General features: G+C 41.1%; 1 protein-coding gene across 1 annotated transcript; it reads right to left on the bottom strand.

Moving 5' to 3' along the window:
• Positions 1-8,323: 8,323 nt before the first annotated feature.
• LOC124115810 (low-density lipoprotein receptor-related protein 6-like) lies at positions 8,324-20,941 on the bottom strand. The gene is made up of 11 exons (XM_046476945.2): positions 20,866-20,941; positions 16,085-16,312; positions 15,536-15,704; positions 14,839-14,963; positions 13,476-13,632; positions 12,744-12,847; positions 12,514-12,651; positions 11,953-12,075; positions 11,710-11,829; positions 9,809-9,902; positions 8,324-8,804 (listed from the first exon to the last, which is right to left on the bottom strand). Exons 1-11 carry the CDS (start codon positions 20,936-20,938, stop codon positions 8,546-8,548), a joined length of 1,590 nt encoding a protein of 529 aa, XP_046332901.2. The 5' UTR covers positions 20,939-20,941; the 3' UTR covers positions 8,324-8,545.
• Positions 20,942-22,012: the final 1,071 nt, after the last annotated feature.

Below are 22,012 nucleotides of genomic sequence, written 5' to 3' on the forward strand. Positions count from 1 at the left end.
GGTGGTAGTCTACACAGATAATCCTATTGTGCCTGTCGTACTACGAAAGAGATCTTCAATACTCAAATACATAACTGAGCACCGTGACGACTTTTTGTCCCTATGTCCATGGAGTGTCTTAATAATCCAGCTAGCCTCATACAATATTTAGAATTGATAGAGTTACCATTGTATATATTCATGAATGAATGCTCACATGTCACTGACTGCGCTGTACGGTCTTTGTATAGTTAAAGATGGGCTCTTTGAATAATTGCGCCGGTTCGAACGTTAATTATTTTCGAGTTTCGAATTATCTTGATGGAAACGTTTGAGATAGCTAACCGCTCTTTTAAAAATGCTGCGCTTTTCAGTGACATATTTCCAGAACGAATTGTCGCTCTTTGTGGGACAAATCCGAGAAGTTGTAGAAAGAACAAAAACACTTTTTTGATGAAGATGCACAAATTTGGTTTCAAATTTGGTGATAAATGTTGATGACTATTTGTATTATATTCCATCATAATGAATGAAAAAAACATTTCTTTTGCATCAGATGGTGTTATTGTACTCTAAAAACCCCACAAGAGTGTTATTACCAGTATTCGTAACTTAGAGGTCATTTAATAAATAACATATGGTTCATAGAAAGGATTTTATATTTCGATTCTGTTGCATTATTATCTTTTCAGTAATTGCATTCGACTTTACATGGTATTACTGTAACATAATTATCTACAAACGGGCCCCGCCACTTTAAACTACTTTAATCTTTAAAAGTAATTATATGAATTCCATCACAGTGTCATTGAGTTCAATTTATTTATATTTGAACATGTGTAAAAAAAATCCATAATCTGTAAACTCGGTTTTGCATCTTTAGTTCGTCCGTCCCTCAACCTATTTATACTTTGCAAATATTGATTTGTAATCTTGAGCCCAATGTTTCTTTCATGCTTGCTTTATTACTCCGATTGTTCAACTCCACCAACAGTGAAAAACTAATAGAAAGAGTGATCTATTATATATAATATATATTCCTTTGATACGGCCTTATACCGTTAACAAACAGGGAAATATTATACGTCAACACCTGGGAAGGTTGAAAGGGAATTGATGATCAACACAAAGGAACACCTGCATATGTGAATGGTTCGTTGGTTTTCTCTTGAAGATGAAGACCGTGTATCTCCTCTTCTGTTAAGTGTTGCCCTGGCCGACACCGAAAACTTTGTTCGATTACATACCTTGGTACATTGGGTGCTGTGTAAATTGACGAAATATAGCTTGAATATGGTTCGTGTCAAACCCGAGTTGAACAATGAAGATGATTGAAGAAGTGAAAACAAGTACTTGTTGACATCGACTGAAGCCCCAGGTGAAGATAATAGTCTAAAAATATATCTATGTAGCATTGATAAATGTTCATTTTGATATAGCTTGATAAAAGGTAACACAAATTTATTTTTAAAACTTCACAAGTTCTAACGTTGTCTAATGGTAATTTGGAATACTTTAAGTACAAAATGAAGTAGTTAGCGGATAATATAGACTCCATTTGTGGCTGTATCATTTTACCAGATCGCTTTGGAGTAATATTAGTCTTTCAGATAATGATGCTATTAATATGACATTTGTCAATAGTTTTACACATATATTGGGTATCATCTGTCTTTGTCTCGGATGATATATCTATTTCCCTGCCTCGTGGATGGCAGAGAAAATAGGCGTCCAGATTCCAAAACTTGTCACGACATTGTCCAATGTTATGCCATGGCGGGTCAGCTTTATGTTTGGGAAATGTCCGAAAAGCAGGTCTTGGACGTTTACCACTTTAGTGAAAGCCACGAGCTCATGGTGTTGACAAACCAAGAACGGAATCAGGGCCAACAGGGATTCGATCATAGGTTCCTGGCATACCTAACGGACGCAAAGGGAATTGCGGCGCCTTAGACGTCTGAAGCACCCGTGCCCGCAACACCCGTTGGACCTAAAAACATTTTTTCGACTGCCTAATACTTACCCTGAACTAAGTGAGAAATTCTAAAGAATTCTGATAAATATAAAACGTCGACGCCAGGGAATATTCATTCTCGGTTAACTGCAGAAACAAGTTTCATTGGACGTATAAAAGTCAAGATAGCGGTGAAATTTATATGAATAGATGACTGAAACTCAGTGATGGCCCCAGGTGTTTGGGAAAAGGGTAATCTTGTCCTGCCCTACCGGTAGGATCCACCACCCACAGAATGTGCATACATATTAAGTAAGCGTTTGTTGACGGACGCTATACAGTAGTACTCCTGCCATGCGACGGCGGCCTGAAAGCCAAACATGTTTTGTCATTGCGTATGTACCATTCACAAGTACCAGCGATACACATGTGTTATTGCATGTGATCAATAGTTGGTAACAGCCATCTGAAACCCTTTATGTTTCCTCACCATTTGCTTTAATTATCTTCTCACTGATACATATGAATAATGCATTAACATTTTGATGTGTACTGTTTGTATGAAGCAATCATGTGTTAGTATCGTGAGTGTCACACAACTAAATGTACTGGATGAAATCCAAACATCAGGGTCTGTTTATAAGATCGAAAGCAAAATCGATTGAGCAAGTGGCAGGATATAGATGAAAGTTTAAATGAAACTAGATTATCTTATGCTAAATTGTAAAAGGAACAAGATGTTAGCCCAATTAATTTAGAGACCGCCTCCGTGGTCTAGTTGATAGAACGGGTAGCGGACGGTCCACGGTTCGATCCTCGGCTGAGTCACACCAAAAGACGTTAAAAGATGGTACTTGTTGGTATCCTGCTTGGCGCTCGGCATTATGGGGACAAGACAGCGACTGGTCGGCACGGAGTTAGTAAACTTTGTCTGAGCGGGGTGTCCATGTTAAAACTGCGTCATGGTATCCCAGTGAGCTAGCTCTATACAACCGGCAATATTGCGGGCTAGTACAAGCAGCCACACACAAAAACGCGCGCGCATGCGCGCATTTCAACTCGCCTCACCAATTAATTTAGGAACATTATTTAAAGATGAAGCCATAAAAAATACGTTTTCAAGATTAAGTTTGTGAGGTAAGGTGAGGTGAGGTGAAATGGGGTTTAATATTGCATTTACACACCTGTGTGTGTGTGTGTGTGTGTGTGTGTGTGTGTGTGTGTGTGTGTGTGTGTGTGTGTGTGTGTGTGTGTGTGCTGTATACTGACTCCGAGCCGACCAGTCCTTGTTAAAGCCCCTTAATGCCGAGCGCCAGGCAGGGTAACAACAAGTACCATCTTTCAACGTATTTTGGTAATACGCAGGCGGGGATCGAACCCCGAACGTTCCCCTCTCCGGGCGGACGCTCTACCACTAGATAACGGAGGCAGTCAGATTCAGTATGTCTGGAAGGGGAACTTAGTAGGGAGGAAATCAATTAGTTCTTACAAAATGGAAAGTGAAAAGAAATGTCTAAACCCTGTTTATTTTTTAGAACAGTGGGAATGATTAAGGCCAGTATTTGATATATTCCCTAATTTCGGCTATTAGACGGGTAGTTTGTCAGATTCACAAAAACAAGAATTTATTACTTGTATCTCTAGGTAAAGTAATCCATAACGTTTTGTGAAACATTAGCGCCCGATTATAATATAACTGTAAATACCTCATTTGAAATCGGTTCAGTTGCAACAGCTAAGAGAATTAAAATTGTTTTGCCAAATATTATTGACGAAGAGGAAGTAACTAGAGATGGAACGTACAGCAACATACTAAATTCCTCGCTTACTATCATTAATTAATTTTGAAAAGGCTATTTATTCAGTAGATTATATACTATTTCAAACGTTTTGAAATACAAAAGTCAACATTGGATAGGGATATTTTGAGTGGTCAGATGGTCGGTAAATCTGACTGGATCTTTGGAGGCGTTGGTTTACGAATAACATGCCATTTGGGCTGGGGACTGACCTAAGGTCAACTTTAAGTGTTTATCAACAAACAGGGCGCTGCTTTGTCTATCAGCGAGATAATCAGCGTTGACTAACCATGGGGAATCTGGACATCTTCCTAACATATTGTTATCATAATAGATACCGAAGATGTCCCACGGGGATGTTGCTGAAGTATTTTAAGGTTTTGACAACTTTGGAGATTTAAATTGCGAGACAATATAGCAAACATTGTTAAAAACTGAAAATAGCTCCCAAAATGAATAAACTATGTGTACCATTGATGTGTACCATAACGTCTTTGATGGCAACCATTGGTACATTGTACTGCCCTTGTACCATCCATCTGTTCAAACATCTTATTTGACAAACATAAAAGGTGTTTTTTTACGAATTTACGGTTAATTTACAACTTAACATTTTGCAATGTTTTTAACACTGTGTTGGTATGACACTGGTCTTGATAACATGTGTTGTCCTCATCAGTTACAGTTACAGAAGAAGCACGCATGATGTTAATAGCTACCAGAATAGTGTGCATAAATCTGTGGCATTATCTTTAGGAATCAGTAGCCTAAGTAATACTCTTACGACAAGCATGGGATACTGGGGCCTATTCACTGTCACAATCACCCGATTTGTTTGAAAAAGAGATTATTAATTAATATAATTTAATTATTAAACATATTTTTATTTTTTTTGTGTAACGCCGCACTCAGCAATATTTCAGCTATATGACGGCGGTCTGTAAATAATCGAGTCTAGACCAGACAATCCAGTGACCGACATCATGAGCATCAATCTGCTCAATAGGGATACGATGACATGCATCAACCAAGTCAGTGAGCCTGACCACCCGATCCCGTTAGTCGCCTCTTATGACAAGCATAGTCGCCTTTTACGGCTAGCACGGGTTGCTGAAGACCTATTCTAGCCCGGACCTTCATGGGTCACGTGGTAATAAGTAGGGAATGCAATGAATGGTCACAAGGCTGAATCAACACTCATCGTCAATGTCAGTCAATGGCGACTGAAGTGTAGAGGAACCCTTCTCTTGTCCCTGCAGTGTGACAAATGCCATGTCATAACTTTATCACCGTACACCTATTGAAGGAGGCATAAGTGGTGTACATTGCTTTGTCATTGGAGTATCCTGTACCCTTGACCTTAATTTGTAGTGGCGCACGCGCTGATACGGCAACTACGTTGCTGATAAAAATTAAGTCAAGTGTCAAGTTCTGATAAAATTACCATACGAAGAATCTAATGCTTCGTGTAGAGAGGTGTAATTAGTAGAGAAGCAGGGGAGATGTAAATATTATTACAACTGTATGAACATGAGGAAGAGAATATATGGATGTCAACTTCTTTATTATGAGGAACACAACGCTTCGGAGTATATGCTTACTCCTTCTTCAGGTGGTGAATGAATGCCATGAGGCAGGGAGCATATGTATGTACATGTAAGGACAACAAAATAAGAAGACAACAAAAGGTGGAAAATAACAAAGGGTAGAAACTAACAAGGGACATGTATGAACATGCATGTGAAGGGTTAGCTTCACTGGTCCAGTGGTTTATGAGAAGATTATGTACATGTATGCAGAGCCTAGAACGCATTTTGAGAGAATAAGGAGCAAGGTCGAAGTGCAAAGGTCAGATCAAGGTCAAAACTTAAAATATCGCAAAAGACGGAAGATAAGTGTTTAGCCCAACTACTGGTTACAACTGGACAACAGTTCAGAACCTCTTGAGCAAATACATTTCTTTAAAAAAAAAGTATTTAAGGTGCAAGAAAACTCATTTCTATTAAAAAAAGGATATGAGAGTTATGAAAAATATATGTTTGTTTAAGGTGATGACGGTTAAAACGATTAAATGTGATATTAATACACACAAAAGGACCCTTCTCTGAAAAAAACAATTTATGGCACCAATTCGAACTGTCTTGATCAGTATCTCTTAGATAAGCCAACTTCAGTAGTTTCTGAGAAACATCTCCCCCATCACAGACCCTATGCACTCAGTTGAAAAGCTTGGAGCAAGGGCCATAACTCTGTGAAAAGATTAGTAACGACACCAATGTTCGAACACAGTCTCGGTAAGTCTGTCTTTCATAAGGGGGCACGGGAGGCCCAGTCGTCTAAGGCGCCGCGATTCGCTGTGCAGAGTTGCGTCCCTTGGGCACGCCAGAAACCTATGATCCCGGTTCGCCCCGATTATGTTTCTAGGTTTGTCAGCACCATTCCCGTGCTCATGGGATTCACCGAACTGGTAAACGTCTGAGACCTGCATCACTTCGGTCTTTCCTCCCACATTAAGCTGACACGCCGCGATATGACTGAAATACTGTTAAAAACGGCGTTAAACCCAACTCACTCACTCACTGTCTTTCATAAGCATGTATACTTTCAATAACGTAACTTGAGTAGTTACTGGGAAAATTTGTCCCTATTGCACACACAATGCATATGTAAAATAACATGGATCAAGGATCGTAGCTCTGTAAAAAAATAATTTACGGCACCAATGTTCAAACTCAGTCTTGGTAAGTATTTCTTGGATAAACATGCCTATTTCATTCATGGAACGTCAGTAGTTTCTGATATAACTTGTCCCCATTTCCCGCAATATGCACGAAGTTGAAAAGAATGTGACCAATAGTCTAATTATTACCTCTATTGTCCAGCTGAAATAGCATGACGTGTGTGCTTGCATCTGATTAATCTGCCGCCGTGTATTTGAATTGCAAACTCATATATGAGGTGACACAACCACAAAATATTATTCGACTCGTCGTTGCAAATTGGTGTAAATGTATTTGATTCGTTAATTTTACACCATGTGGACGTTGGATTAATAGTGAATGAATTAAAAAGGGTTTAAGTTATTTTTGAATATACTTGTATCACAGCCGGGGCACTCGCCGCTATAGATAATTTGCATTGCTTATACGTGTAGAAGTAATTATGTAAACACACCAATGTCCGTAACTATCTCGAGTATCATTTAATTATTATTTTGTAGCATTTTGGTGGTCAGCTAAAATGATATTTTTGTTGACAGCGCAAATCGAACTGTCGGGTATTTGCATACTCAGAATACATATTGGTTGGTTGGTCTGTTGTTTTACGCCGCACTCAGCATTATTTCAGCTATATGACGGCGGTCTGTAAATAATCGAGTCTGGACCAGACAATCTAGTGATTGACATCATGAGCATCGATCCACGCAATTGGGACACGATGACATACATCAACGAAGTCAGCGAGTCTGACCACCCGATCCCGTTAGTACAAGCATAGTCGCATTTTACGACAAGCATGGGTTTCTGAAGACCTATTCTACCCCGGATCTTTACGAGTCGAATACATATTGGAGGCCAATGTATGGCCAATATGTAGTGGTCCAGCACACTTGTCATTACCTAACTGAAACGTCTTATCCCCAAGAATACTTGATGTCTCGAAAACAAAAGTGTTGTTCCCACATATTTAATCCTGGCTATCAACATAAACAGAACCTGTTATTATTCATAAGTCAGCAAACAGAACATTAGTAACAATCAGCCCAGAAATAAAACACAGGTAAGACAGTGACCTCTCATATATTCGAATTATTCTGCTCAATGTCGTTTCCCAGATGAGGACATCATTGGCGACTTATACCCCGTTCACATGCGCCTCTATACATATGTGTGTATATGTGCATACGAGTGTAGAAATACATACGTGATTATACTTGTCATGTGAACGCGTTTACTCATGTGTGTATATTTACACCAGGAGCAAATTTGCATCATGTCTGGAGCAGGTGCAAATCTAAATGTTAATTTGCACAGTGTGTATATGTTGCAATGTGAACCTTTATGTTATCGTAAGAGGATGATCTAATTAATATCTGTTCTTTTGCCAACACCAAAATATTTGTCAACAGTTGCCAACTTTTACGCGTATATACAGAGTTAAGTCGCCAGTGTTTTCTTTTGGTTTCAAGGTCTCAAAACTTTGTGTACAAATTAAATCAAACACATGTTGCTTCACGCGAAACTTTTCGGTGAAGTAACTCTCTTCTCATTCAACTTTGATTGGAAAACAACCTGTTTTGTGTTGAAAGTCGTAAACAGACTGAGGAATATGTGTGCCTTACACAATTTACATACTTTATTTGCACACCTAAGTTGATTTTCATGTGAACGCAGAGTAAATTTACATATGCACACGTATGTATAGTTACACATGTGCAAAATTACTTACGTTAGTACAGCAAAGTACGGTTATGACGAACTCAAAGGGACTACTAATTTTAGTTCGTTATAACCGTAGTTCGTTATAAGCATATATACAGCATAACTACAGCAAATAGTCGGGACCAAAACAGTCACTTCGTTATATACGTAAGTTCGTTATAAGCGTGTTCGTTATAACCGTAGTTTACTGTAAATGTTGTGCATGTGAACAGGGTATAAGTGTCTACAGTTTAATCGAAGACTGTAACATCGTCCTTCTCGGCGAATAATTACAATGTTAACGCTGAAAAGTGTTCTGGAACAACGCGAAATCGTCGTTATTCACAAGCAAGAGTGGGGACAGGGAACGTCCATATTTGCCATCCTGAAGTTCAAAACCTGGCGTACACGCCGAGCTTGTCCTCTGCAACCATGCAGTTACTCTCAAAGAGACCCGTGTGCGTGTCGTTTCCGTCTTGAGCGTTGCGGTCCAATTGCTTTGTGATGCTGATTGACGGCTCCCCAACGCCAACAGTATTCATGGGGTTATAGATAATGTTCACATCGCATATACTTTCTGCAGATGTCTGACAGATTCCTCCATTCTTCACGAACCGCCGAAGGATTTTACCCTTTTGATGCTTGGCAAGCCTGTGTATGAATATGAAGCACTATTAGAAAGGGACAAGTCAATATTCCAGTTATATGACGGCGGTCTGTAAATAGTCGAGTCTGGACCAGACAATACAGTGAGTGACATCATGAGCATCGATCCACGCGATTGGAATACGATGACATGCATCAACCAAGTCAGCGAGCCTGACCACCCGATCCCGTTAGTCCCCTCATACGACAAGCAGTACGACGCGCGTAGGGCTTTCTTTTATTTGTTATTGAATGCATAGTACCCCACCCACTTCCAAGCTACACATCATCTACCCCCACCCCCACCCCCACCCCCGTTCCTACGGGACAGGGATATAGCAGAACGTTAAGTTATATGGTGACGGTTATGATGTCAACTTTATGGGGGGGGGGGGGGGGGAGGCACGGGTGGCCAAGCGATTCGCTGTGCAGAGTTGCGTCCCCTGGGCACGCCAGAAACCTATGATTGTGGGTTCGGATCCCGGTTCGGCCGATTATGTTTCTAGGTTTGTCAGCACCATACCCGTGCTCGTGGGTTTCACCGAAGTGGTAAACGTCTAAGACCTGTATCGCTTCGGGCTTTCCTCCCACATTAAGCCGACACGCCGCGATATAACTGGAATACTGTTAAGAGCAGCGTTAAACCCAACTAACTCTCTCACTCATCTTTATGGTATTGTACTCTTTTGACTCTGCAACCACGAATTACCCCCTGCTCTGACCACCCTCTCTGTAAACGTTTCAATTAAGCACATACTCTACGTCTTTTCATTTACATATCTTCAGGTGAATACGACATAGGGTTGCTGTAAAACATAATTTCAACAAATTTCTCAATTCTGGAGATTTACTTTCAAGTAGGAAAGTAACGCACATGCCATAACATGACACAATATCGGAGTTTTCAGGTTTTAAATTACATGACACCACTAACTTCATTTACATTTGTGCAACTCTTTGACTGTGGTATCAGCAGATTAGAAATGCAAAACACTGTGTTTATGAATTACCTTTTATATTTCCAAAGGGTGATGAGCGTAATGACACACAGAACTGCCAACACAACACAAGACCCCGAGATCAGCTTAACCACCGAATGTGTACCTGAAATAGTCAGAAATGAAATACAAAACAATTTTAAATATGTAAGATGTTGTTACATTTCTTAGTTTAACGTTTAAGATAACTCCAGATAAACCACAATTTTCAACTTTTTAAGGATTGACTGTGTATTGCTTTCGGTTCATTGAGGTATGAAATGAAAAAGCGTTATGCAAACTGTATGTGTCCAAAAGTTTGCACATCTGTTTTTCGATTCATACCTCAATGAACCGAATAAATACACAATCAGTGCTTATAATTAAATTCGACAACGAAGCCATGTTTTATCTACAATAGTTTAACTAAAAACAGTTGTACTTATCAACGCAGACATTGATAAACATTCCAGGTGTAGGAATACATACAGTGGCGTGACATGAATCAGGTGATTGGTTAATTTATGTACATAACTTGACACGCCTACAAAGTCAGTAGCCAATCAACGGAGAGTAGGATCAAAACAATGTTCCTATGACCTGTCAATCAAGGCAAGAGGCGAGAAGAAATGCAAGTCAGACTGCAATGAACCGGAACAAATATGTCCGAGAGAAGGCGGCTGTTTCAAATGACATGGTCACTTACAACCAGATTCAAACATTAGTTCCCTGAGAACGGGAAGACACGGTTGGAAAAATGCTAGTTAGAAATGTAACCCGAAGACATGAAAGTTGTGGAATTGAGGCGAGCGGGAAAAAAACGGGTGAGCGAGCCTGCACATTTGCTGTTTCATTCCTTCTCGGCCTTCGGTCTCAAAGTGTTGTTTCGACAATGAATATGCATGAGTTTCGCTAAATGTCCTGGGCATGACGATACTCATGAGCAGAAAAGAAAGCCTCTCGACTGTAATATTGGGATTCACCGTAGTAATGATTGAAGTTATTTTTTTACATTTAGTTGGGAAATGAATGCAATAACACGTGACCAATTCAGCTGATCAGAATGCAGGAATTTCAATGAATACAGCGAAAATTTAATTATATCTGGCTAATCGGTAATGTTATGACAACTGGATCAAACACACATATGACTGCATGCTCATGCGGGTGACTGCATGCTCGTCGATCCATCATCAAGGTAACATGACACAATTGAACACAGGGGATCAACAAACAACACAGAGCAACAAAAGAGAAGCTGATTCTCTAAACAGTCTTGCTGGGGACACCAATGATTTAACGGTTCAGGTTCAACGCCACTCATACTAATATGAAATTGAGTGTGTGAGTGAGTAAGTTGGGTTTAACGCCGCTTTTAACAGTATTCCAGTTATATCACGGCTTGTCAGCTTAATGTGGAAGGAAAGCCCCAAGTGATGCAGGTATCAGACGTTTACCACTTCGATGAAACCCACGAGTAAGGGTATGGTGCCGACAAACCTAGAAACATAATCGGGGCGAACCGGGATTCGAACCCACAATCACAGGTTTCTGGCGTGCCCAAGGGACGCAACACTGCACAGCGAATCTCGGCTACTTAGACGACTGGGCCACCCGTGCCCCTATATGACATTGAGGGAGGCGAGCCAAACTTGACCAAGGAATTTTTATGTGTTTTAACCAAGAAATTTGTTGTGGTGCTAACAGTATCATAATCGTTGCGAAACCTGGATTCGAACCTACAATTAATGGATCCAACAAGCTTTGAACAGAGAGTTACGGCGATCTACACAATACACAGATATTGTAATAGAACCAAGCATGCGATATTTAAGATAAACCATTTCGTGCATTGTATTCGTTTAGGTATAAAGAATATAGAGTTTGGTTAAGTGAAACGTTTTGCTTTATTTCCAAATGCTTCTCACACGAACCGTCAAAGCACGCCAAGACGTCAGTAGTACATTGTCCAGACACGGGGTCACATGGAGCGTTGTTCCCGCACTTGCCACACACGGAGAGACATCCGTCGCCATACATACCTTCCGGACATGCTGTTAAAAAATAAAAAACTACTAACATAAGATATTATGGGGTAGGGGAATACTGCTCGTTCTGTTCGTCATTAGAATACAGCGGAACGCTACAAAATTCGTTGCACTCGATAATCTACTTACAAGTGTCACAACTGTCGCCTGTATATCCAGGCGGACAGTGTCCACCGCCTGCTTTGATCTCAACCCGCTTCCTACAGTTGGTACAGAGTGCACAACTGTCGTCCAAATGCCCATCTTGACATTCTGTAATAAATATAAGATGTGTCTCTATCAGCACCGCATACGTACGTAAGAGAGGAGTGAGTGAGTTAATGGGTTGGGTTTAACGCCGCTTTTTAACAGTATTCCAGTTATATCTCGGCGTGGGAGCTTAATGTGGGAGGAAAGCCCGAAGTGATGCAGGTCTCAGACGTTTACCACTTTGGTGAAACCCACGAGCACGGGTATGGTGCTGACAAACTTAGAAAAATAATCGGGGCGAACCGGGATTCGAACCCACAATCATAGGTTTCTGGCATGCCTAAGGGACGCAACTCTGCACAGCGAATCGCGGCGCCTTAGACGACTGGGCCACCCGTGCCCCCGCGTAAGAGAGGAGGGTGAAGAGTGAGGAGTATGAGAGATAGGGGAGAGAATGTGTGTATCTATGTGTGATAGAGTGAGGGGTGGGGAGACACCTACCAGTATCACACCTATCTCCTGTCCATCCCGCCTGACACCTTGATGGACAATGTCCATTTCCTGGATCACAAATGCTCCCCTCTGCACACCTGCCGCAGGTGGATTCACAGGTCACACCATAGTAGCCCTCGTCACATTCTTAAACAGGACAGAAAAGACAGACATTAAAGAAAGCCCTTAGGTATTTCAGTGATGACTAACACGTATTTGATAATCAGTGCGTTACTTACCATAATACCGAAATACTTTTATTCTTCGCCATTCAGACATTCTTCTTCTCAGAGTGTGTTTCTGTACCCTACTTCCATTTACCGTCATTGTGAAAAAAGACCGTCTGCAAGAGTATGTAAAGGTATAAATTAAATATGAACTTTATTCTAAACATATAAACTGCCGGGTCAAAGACATTTTGAATATTGGATCTGACACCAAATTATTACGTTATCAAAACCTTTCTAGGCTGAAAGAAGTTGCCGGAATCACTGCTCACGCAAGGTCAAAGACACAACTATGATACTCGTATCAAATACATCGATCGAATAACCATTTCTTGTTTCTTATGTTTTTTGAAGCCATCCAACATGGCTGTATACTTTCCTTTGCCCGGAGGGTACATTGTTTGATTGGCTTGCCTTCCCTATGTCCACATAGACTTGAGATAACCTACTAAAGTAAAATCAGACTTCGAAATACACAGATACTTTTTCAAAATAGTATCAACACAACAACGTCTCTGCTCCCAACATACGTGTACTAGGAAATATGTATATACCCTCGGAGTTAACTTTAACTCGAAGTCCTGGGACCATCGAGTTATCCATACTTCGATGTATGGTTTTCGAACCACAGTGACGCTTAAGACTAGGAAGTCCTAGTCCTTGCATCACATTTACGAGAATCAGTTAATTTGACCAACATAAAAAATGGCGTGTTTCAGTTAAGAAGCATTCCATATGAACCACCTGTGGTTTCGCGCAATAATGTAGAGCTGGCCTTCAAAATAGTTGGCGTCAAAATATGTTTCCATTGTTTTTATGACAGAAACCTTCTTAGTTGCTAATTCCATGGACATGAGGTGGCTCGTGGAGGAATGAGCATCACACCAGAATAAGTGTTCCCCTGGAAACAAAAAATGACCACGACAAATTGAGAATGGATGGAAACAAGAAACAGTTCCATGTATTATAAATTATGCTTTATTTATGCTAAATTTAAATGTTTATTCCATGTATCACTTAATTTATACTACACAGAGACAGAAACAAATAGGTTGTTAACAAAAGTAAATGTGGGTGTTAGGTATTCCATGTTGCACTCAATTATGACAATAAAGTCTGCATGTTCATTTACATTCATGTTTCACAGTCTGTGATAGAGTTAATCGTCATGCCAAGACCAAGATGTGAGAAATAAGGTTATTAGTGGACTTAAAGCTGGCAAATTTCAAACATCAGTGGCAAGGCATTTCAACATTGTCTGGAGCATAATCTTCCAACTTCAGGAACGATATCGGCAACATGTACATGGCACCACTACATCAGTTGTGTTTCTAAAGTTGGCGTATCGTTTGCTCCAGTTTCCCGCTTCCTTCTTCAAAGGAGAGATGAGCGTGTGTGCCACAGATTGGGTTGAGGAAGTGCTATGATGCGGGCAACTTAATAAGTGTGCGTTATAGTGACGAGATCCTACGTCCTTACGTCCTCACCATTACGTTCTCCGTTAATGTTTGATAAACTTTGTTTCATTTTGTGATCTTCTAAACACATTCATGCCCCACGTTTCGCTTCTAAATCCTTATAGAAGTCACTGAATGAATCAGCTATGTGTGAAGTCAATTTCTGGTGTCCCTCTCCACGATATTGATGGAATAATGCTTAAGACGGCGTACAATACTACTCACTCACTCATAGAATAATTATCTTGAAAAGAGCATATGCGTTTCTTTTTCTGGGGAGCATATGTCCTTTTACCCGTTGTGTGTATTCCAAGTAACAGACCCGTGAAGATCCGGGCTAGAATAGGTCTTCAGCAACCAATGCTTGCCGTAAAAGGCGACTATGCTTGTCGTAAGAGGCGACTAACGGGATCGGGTGGTCAGGCTCTTTGACATGGTTGATGAATGTCATGGTGCTCCAATTACGTATACCGATGCTCATGATACCAGTAACTAGATTGTCTGGTCCAGACTCGATTATTCACAGACCGCCGTCATATAGCTGTAATATTGCTGAGTGCGGCCAAGTAACATAGCTGACCATGAAGTCACATACCGTGTATCAAATAAATCAAAGGATCAGTATTCTGTGTATCAATAACAATGCCTACCTTGTTGATCAATGGCGAGTCCAGTGGGCCATCTAGCACCAGTAGATAAAAGTGTTTCAAGACGAGTTCCATTGTAGCACATCTTCTCAATCTTAGCTGTCTCCATATCAGTCCAGTAAATGAACCTTGGAAATATAGAATTTTAGATATTTGTTTGGCGATATGATATGCCTTGTAAAAGTAGTTTGTTTTACGATACAATGAATGTTCCCTATACGAGCTGGACAATTGTCTCTCAATTAGGGATAAATGGATGGTGGGGTGTCGAATCCGGTTGTGAGGATTCAGTTCTGTTTGTTGAATGAAAAGGTCATCGATCCGTGGTCAGTATTAACATCAGCGATACTACCGCTGTCAATATCGTGGTTGGAAGTTAGAGAATCGATAATATCGTGGGCGATAGTTAGAGCATCGAAAATACTGCTATCGATAGTTAGATCATCTATAATAACGTGGTTGACAGTTAGAGCATCCACACATCAGGATCGACTGTTAGAGTATCCTTAATACCGCGTAACAGAGTATAGATAATGCCGTGGTCGATTGTTAGAGCATCGATAAAATCATGGTCAGTAGTTGGAGAATTCACTTAGGTAACCTGTGCAATTTCAGTTGCAATACTGACCACCAAAACCCAATCATGTCTTTCCGAAGGCCAGGGTTGACGAAACTTGGGCGAGTCAAGTTATAGCCTAACCTTCGTGATGTATCCAACACGATTGAATGTGGCTGACAATCACTGGATTTTGATGAGATGATTTTAGTGATCGCTGTGGTCGACATATTCATCATGAATATTGCATCAGCATCGTCATCAACGTAAAACATCTGTCTAATTTTCCAGTCGATTGAAATGTCCCGGATGGCTGTGAAAAGGTTAAAATAAAATGCATACCTAAAATCTGTATAAGATACGATTCTTAAAATGCACTCGTACGACGCGACAACAAAACAATTTGCTTCAGCAATGAAATAACTTTGAGTAGATATTATAAGTTTTAGGAAAGAAATTATATTGTCTTCTACATGTATTTGAAGGCTACATTTTAATGCAGTTGCGTATAATTTTCACATCAGTTCCCGATGGCAAATCAATTTCAGTCACACACATGTCGGGGGGGGGGGGGGGGGGGGGGGGGGGGTGTGTGCTCATATCCTCGATGTGGGCAATACATACTGCGTGAATATTGCAGTAACAGTAAGTAGAGGAAATGTATAGAAGGGTCATTTCCCCCGGCGTTCTTACTTGAATTCGTTATGAGGACACTTTGCTTGTTGCTGCCATCAAATGCGGACTTCATTATCGTCTTCGTATTCAGTCTCACCCAGTAGACTTGCCGGAACAGAGGGTCGTAGTCAATGGAGGACGACCTCGAGTCTTTAATTGCCGGTGATATCATCGTTGCATTGTCACCTGTCATGTTGAATTTGTAGATGTAACCGCCAAGGTCGCTGACGAGGACAACCACGTCACCTGTTACATGCCGGACAATGCAGAAATAAGTCTTCAGTCGACGTGGGGTGTAACAAAGACGGATATATCGAAATAACGGATGTATCGAAAACAGATTAAATCGACGAAATTGTTAATGTGTATATTTCGTATATGTAAGCCGAAACCCTCTGAATAATTTCGATGCGATATCATTATAACCAATGCTGATTGTACGTATTTGTAAAATTAAAAACTATTCGCGCCCAATTTCGAGACAAAGAAAGGACTTGAATCAAGTTTGCTGGGACTGCTAATTATCCCGAGTCTGGCCTCTCTTTAACTGGGACTCCGATATATGAGGATCATGGTGCATGCCTTCTGTGTACACCAGAAATCTATGATTGTGGATTCGAATCCCGGTTCGCCCAAGTTATGTTTCTAAGTTTGTCAGCACCATGCCCGTGTTCGTGGATTTCACCAAAGTCTGAGACCTGCATCACTTCGAGTTTTCCTCCCACATCAAGCGACATTAAACCCAACTTACTCACTCCCTCACTCCTGTTCGCGGGACAACAGACAACACAGATCGGATGACTTTCAGTGTTTCAATCATGCTGTGAAGCTAAAGAGGACTTTCAATTAAAAGGAGTTCAGTCACCGAGGAAGTATATACAGTTCTGATATGACAAGGATGACTTCCAGTTAAAAGGCGTTCAATCGTCGAGGGAGTATATATGGTGTTGATAGGCCAAGGCTGACTTCCTGTTAAAAGAGGTTCAATCATCGAGGGAGTACAGATAGTTCTGATATGCCAAGGCTGACTTCCTGTTGAAAGGAGTTCAATCATCGAGGGAGTATAGATAGTGCTGATGAACCAAGGATAACTTCGAGTTAAAGGAGCTCAGTTATCGAGGGTGTATAGATAGTGCTGATGAGCCAAGGCTGACTTCCTGTTGAAGGAGATCAATCGTCGAGGGAGTATAGATAGCACTGACTGGCCAAAGCTGACCTCCATTTAAAAGAGGTTCAATCATCGAGGGAGTAGAGATAGTGCTGACAAGCCAATGATGACTTCGAGTTAAAGGAGCTCATTTATCGAGGGAGTACAGCTAGTGCTGATAAGCCAAGGGTGACTTCCTGTTAAAGGAGTGCAATCGTCGAGGGAGTATAAATAGTGTTGATGAGCCAAAGATGACTTCAAGTTAAAAGGAGTCCAATCACCGAGGGAGTTTAGATAGTGCTGACTGGCCAAAGCTCAATTCCAGTTAAAAGAGTTTCAATCATCGAGGGAGTATATATAGTACTGATGAGCCAAGGATGACTTCCTGTTAAGGCGTGCAATCGTCGAGAGAGTATAGATAGTGCTGACTGGCCAAAGCTGACTTTAAGTTAAAAGAGGTTCAATCATCGAGGGAGTATAGATAGTGCTGATTGTCCAAAGCTGACCTCGAGTTAATATGAGTCCAATCATCGAGGAAGTATAGATAGATCTGATATGCCAAGGATGACTTCTAGTTAAAGGAGTCCAATCATAGAGGGAGTTTATTTAATGCTGGTGGGTGAAGGATGACAAGTAAGAGGAGCCGTGTTCCGTGATGGTTGACCACTGATGAATTCGAGTTAACAGTTACTCCGATATTCGGGAGTATTTGGGGTGATGGTAGGCCAGGTACGGGTTCGAAATAACACGAGTTCCGAAAAAGGGGAATATGCACGCTGAAGGGAGACCAGGGATAGCTTCGAGTTATAAAAAAACATTGGGTGTACATGAGGAAGGTAGACAATAGATGGCGCGACTTCACAGGAGTTCCAAAGGGAAAAACAGAGTAGATATGGTGAAGGTAGACAAGGGCTGACTTCAAGTTTAAAGTAACTCCGATATTTGGAAGAGAATGTGGTAAAGGTGGACCAGGTATGGCTTCGAGTTAACAGTAGTTTCAATAAGTGGGGATATGCATGCTGAAGGGAGACCATTTTAGCTTCGAGTTATAAGGAGTTTAGATAAAGGGGAGTGTGCATGGTGAAAGTTGACGGGGATTGTTTCCAAGTTAACAGTAACTCTAAAATGGGGGTGGGGATTGGTGTGTTTGTTCACGGTAGATAGAGACTCCTTCGAGTTATGAGGACTCAAATAAGAGGGAATATTCATATGAAGATTCAACATGGATTGATTCGATAACACGATTTCCAAAAAGAGAGTGTATATGTGGTCAGATGGACTAGGTATAAATTCGACTTAGCAGTAATTCCAATAAGAGGGCATATGCATGCTGAAGGTTGATCAGTGATGGCTTTGAGTTAACATTAGATTTAGTAAGAGGGGGCATGCATGATGAAGGCTGACGATAGATGGCTTCGACTTAACAGGAGTTCTAAAAAGAGGGCGCTTGCATGGTGAAGGTTGACCACTGATGACTTCGAGTTAACTGGAGGTTAAGTAAGAGGGAGTGTGCATGGTGAAGGTAGGCCAGGAATGTTTTCGAGTAATCAGTAACTCCGATTTGGGGGAATATACGTGACGAAGATAGACCTGATAAAGCTTCGAGTAAACAGGAGTTCCAATAAGTTGGTTGGTTGGTTGGTTTGTTGTTTTACGCCGCACTCAGCAATGTTCCAGCTATATGACGGCTAGAATGAGCGTACACTCCATGTCAGCAGTATTGCCGCTATGTAACGGCTAGAATGAGTGTACGCTCCCAGTCAGCAGTATTGCCACTATGTCACGGCTAGAATGAGTGTACACTCCCAGTCAGCAGTATTGCCGCTATGTAACGGCTAGAATGAGTGTACGCTCCCAGTCATCAGTATTGCCACTATGTTACGGCTAGAATGAGTGTACGCTCCCAGTCATCAGTATTGCCACTATGTAACGGCTAGAATGAGTGTACGCTCCCAGTCATCAGTATTGCCACTATGTCACGGCTAGAATGAGTGTACGCTCCCAGTCATCAGTATTGCCGCTATGTAACGGCTAGAATGAGTGTACACTCCCAGTCGGCAGTATGGCCGCTTTTTAACGGCTAGAATGAGTGTACACTCCCAGTCGGCAGTATTGCCGCTATGTAACGGCTAGAATGAGTGTACGCTCCCAGTCATCAGTATTGCCGCTATGTAACGGCTAGAATGAGTGTACAGTGTACACTCCCAGTCAGCAGTATTGCCGCTATGTAACGGCTAGAATGAGTGTACACTCCCAGTCGGCAGTATTGCAGCTATGTAACGGCTAGAATGAGTGTACACTCCATGTCAGCAGTATAGCCGCTATATGACGGCTAGAATGAGTGCATACTCCCAGTCAACAGTATTGCCGCTATGTAACGGCTAGAATGAGTCTACACTCCCAGTCAGCAGTATTGCCGCTATGTAACGGCTAGAATGAGTGTACGCTCCCAGTCATCAGTATTGCAGCTATGTAACGGCTAGAATGAGTGTACACTCCCAGTCGGCAGTATGGCCGCTTTGTAACGGCTAGAATGAGTGTACACTCCCAGTCGGCAGTATTGCCGCTATGTAACGGCTAGAATGAGTGTACACTCACAGTCAGCAGTATTGCCGCTATGTAACGGCTAGAATGAGTGTACAGTGTACACTCCCAGTCACCAGTATTGCCACTATGTAACGGCTAGAATGAGTGTACACTCCCAGTCGGCAGTATTGCAGCTATGTTACGGCTAGAATGAGTGTACACTCCCAGTCAGCAGTATTGCCGCTATGTAACGGCTAGAATGAGTGTACGCTCCCAGTCATCAGTATTGCAGCTATGTAACGGCTAGAATGAGTCTACACTCCCAGTCATCAGTATTGCCGCTATGTAACGGCTAGAATGAGTGTACAGTGTACACTCCCAGTCACCAGTATTGCCGCTATGTAACGGCTAGAATGAGTGTACACTCCCAGTCGGCAGTATTGCAGCTATGTAACGGCTAGAATGAGTGTACGCCCTCAGTCAGCAGTATTGCTGCTATGTAAAGGCTAGAATGGCGCCACCCTGAATCTTTATGCATAGATCTAAATATGAAGCAGATGACGCGTTCTCACTGGTCTCCCATATTTCTAGTTCAGGTGGGTAAATCAGTGGAAGGGAATTGGCTATTTTATTGTTATTGGACGATTTCAGATCATAGACATTCCTTAAGTTAAAGCTTAAGTTAAATTTATTGGCCAAATTACTTTGTTTTGATTTTGCCAATCCGAACAGAAATTCCGATTCATATGCATAAAGAAACAGATCCGCAAGAAGGGGAGGACAATTGATGCCCATGGGGATGCCTACTCCTTGCCTAAATGTCTTATCCCCAAATTTTACGTAGATGTTATCAATGAAGGGATGTTGCTGCAGGCTTGAAATGAAGGAAAATGCGCATTGTGTCTTAAAGAAATTATTATGTGTTCTTAAGATATCATATAATGTTAAATACTCTCAATTATGCCAGACTGTTTACGTGGTGAGCAATGTCCCTTCTTGTCTCTACAGTAAAGTGCATAGTTGCCTCTCTCCTGCTGCAATTGTAAAGTATAGCTTTAAAACAAAGACCCCTCTTAAAAATGTTAATACATGAATAAAGACCAGGCCAGGCTTAAAGTGGACTTACCTTCATTTGAAGCAGTCCCATATCCCATGTACAGATGAATGTACAACAGTATGCTAGTCGCATGAAGCAACATGACGCCAAGAATCCAGATGCTGCCAGCAGCTGATGCACAGTCATTTATAGCTACATCAAGTGCCCATACTTGACCAAGATTTCATTAGTGTGTAGTCTATATATCATCCAATCATATCTGATACTTCCATCATCTGTCCAATGTTACATGCCATTGTGTATCCTTTGTTAGTTATTCATAATCTATATTCTTGTGAAATTCGGTCACATTTAGTTGGGGGAAAAAATACAAATGTATTTTTCATGAAACGGAGCACCAAATATAATAATGACGTGAAGGGGAAATATATTTATGTCACATTTAACACGCTGTTATGATAATGAAGTTTTATGTCTTTGTCTCTATGGGTATTTGTGTTCATTCTCAGTCGGTATTTTGCATAACTGTGTAATATTATTTATCATTCAAAACTGTCTCCCACAGGAGATATCGCTTGGGTGAGATCAAGCGATTTATTACTTGCCCGTGAAGAGACCACCCGTTTAATAAACATACAGCTTTATTACACATTGTGTAATACCAAAACGCGTGCTTATGTAATCTCGGAACACGTTTCACGAACAAATATTGAAAGCTCTCAACATCCCTTGGCGTATTCAACGACATTGTGTGTGGAGATGATAGATCACTGGGAGGAGATTATGCACACACGATGACCCCAGCAACCTTGTTGCTAGGCTGACGTCACGTGGCATTGTTTCGCCGATGGATCTTGCAACAAAATTCAACAAATTACGTCATCGGGTATTGTGACGTGATTGTAAACTTTGAGGTGCAAGGCCCCGTTCCACAAGGCGATCGTATTCTAGCGCAACGACAGTCGTTAGTCTAAGTTAAATTATGTGAGTTGTGATAGCCTTAGCACTACGATAATTTTGTGGGACGAACGCCTGAATTCTAAAGCTGGACCATTGTATGATATTAAATTCATACGTTTCAACTTTTGACGTGTTTGAAGTATTATTCTGTTAAACTCAATTGGATTATGCCATGGATCGTGTAGGTGTCAGCCTATTTACACACAACAGTATAATTCTAAAAACATTATAAATGACAAGTAATAAATAAAATACT

Source organism: Haliotis rufescens, unplaced genomic scaffold (assembly GCF_023055435.1).
Source record: "Haliotis rufescens isolate VD_foot unplaced genomic scaffold, xgHalRufe1.0.p SCAF_1, whole genome shotgun sequence".
Classification (NCBI taxonomy): domain Eukaryota; kingdom Metazoa; phylum Mollusca; class Gastropoda; order Lepetellida; family Haliotidae; genus Haliotis; species Haliotis rufescens.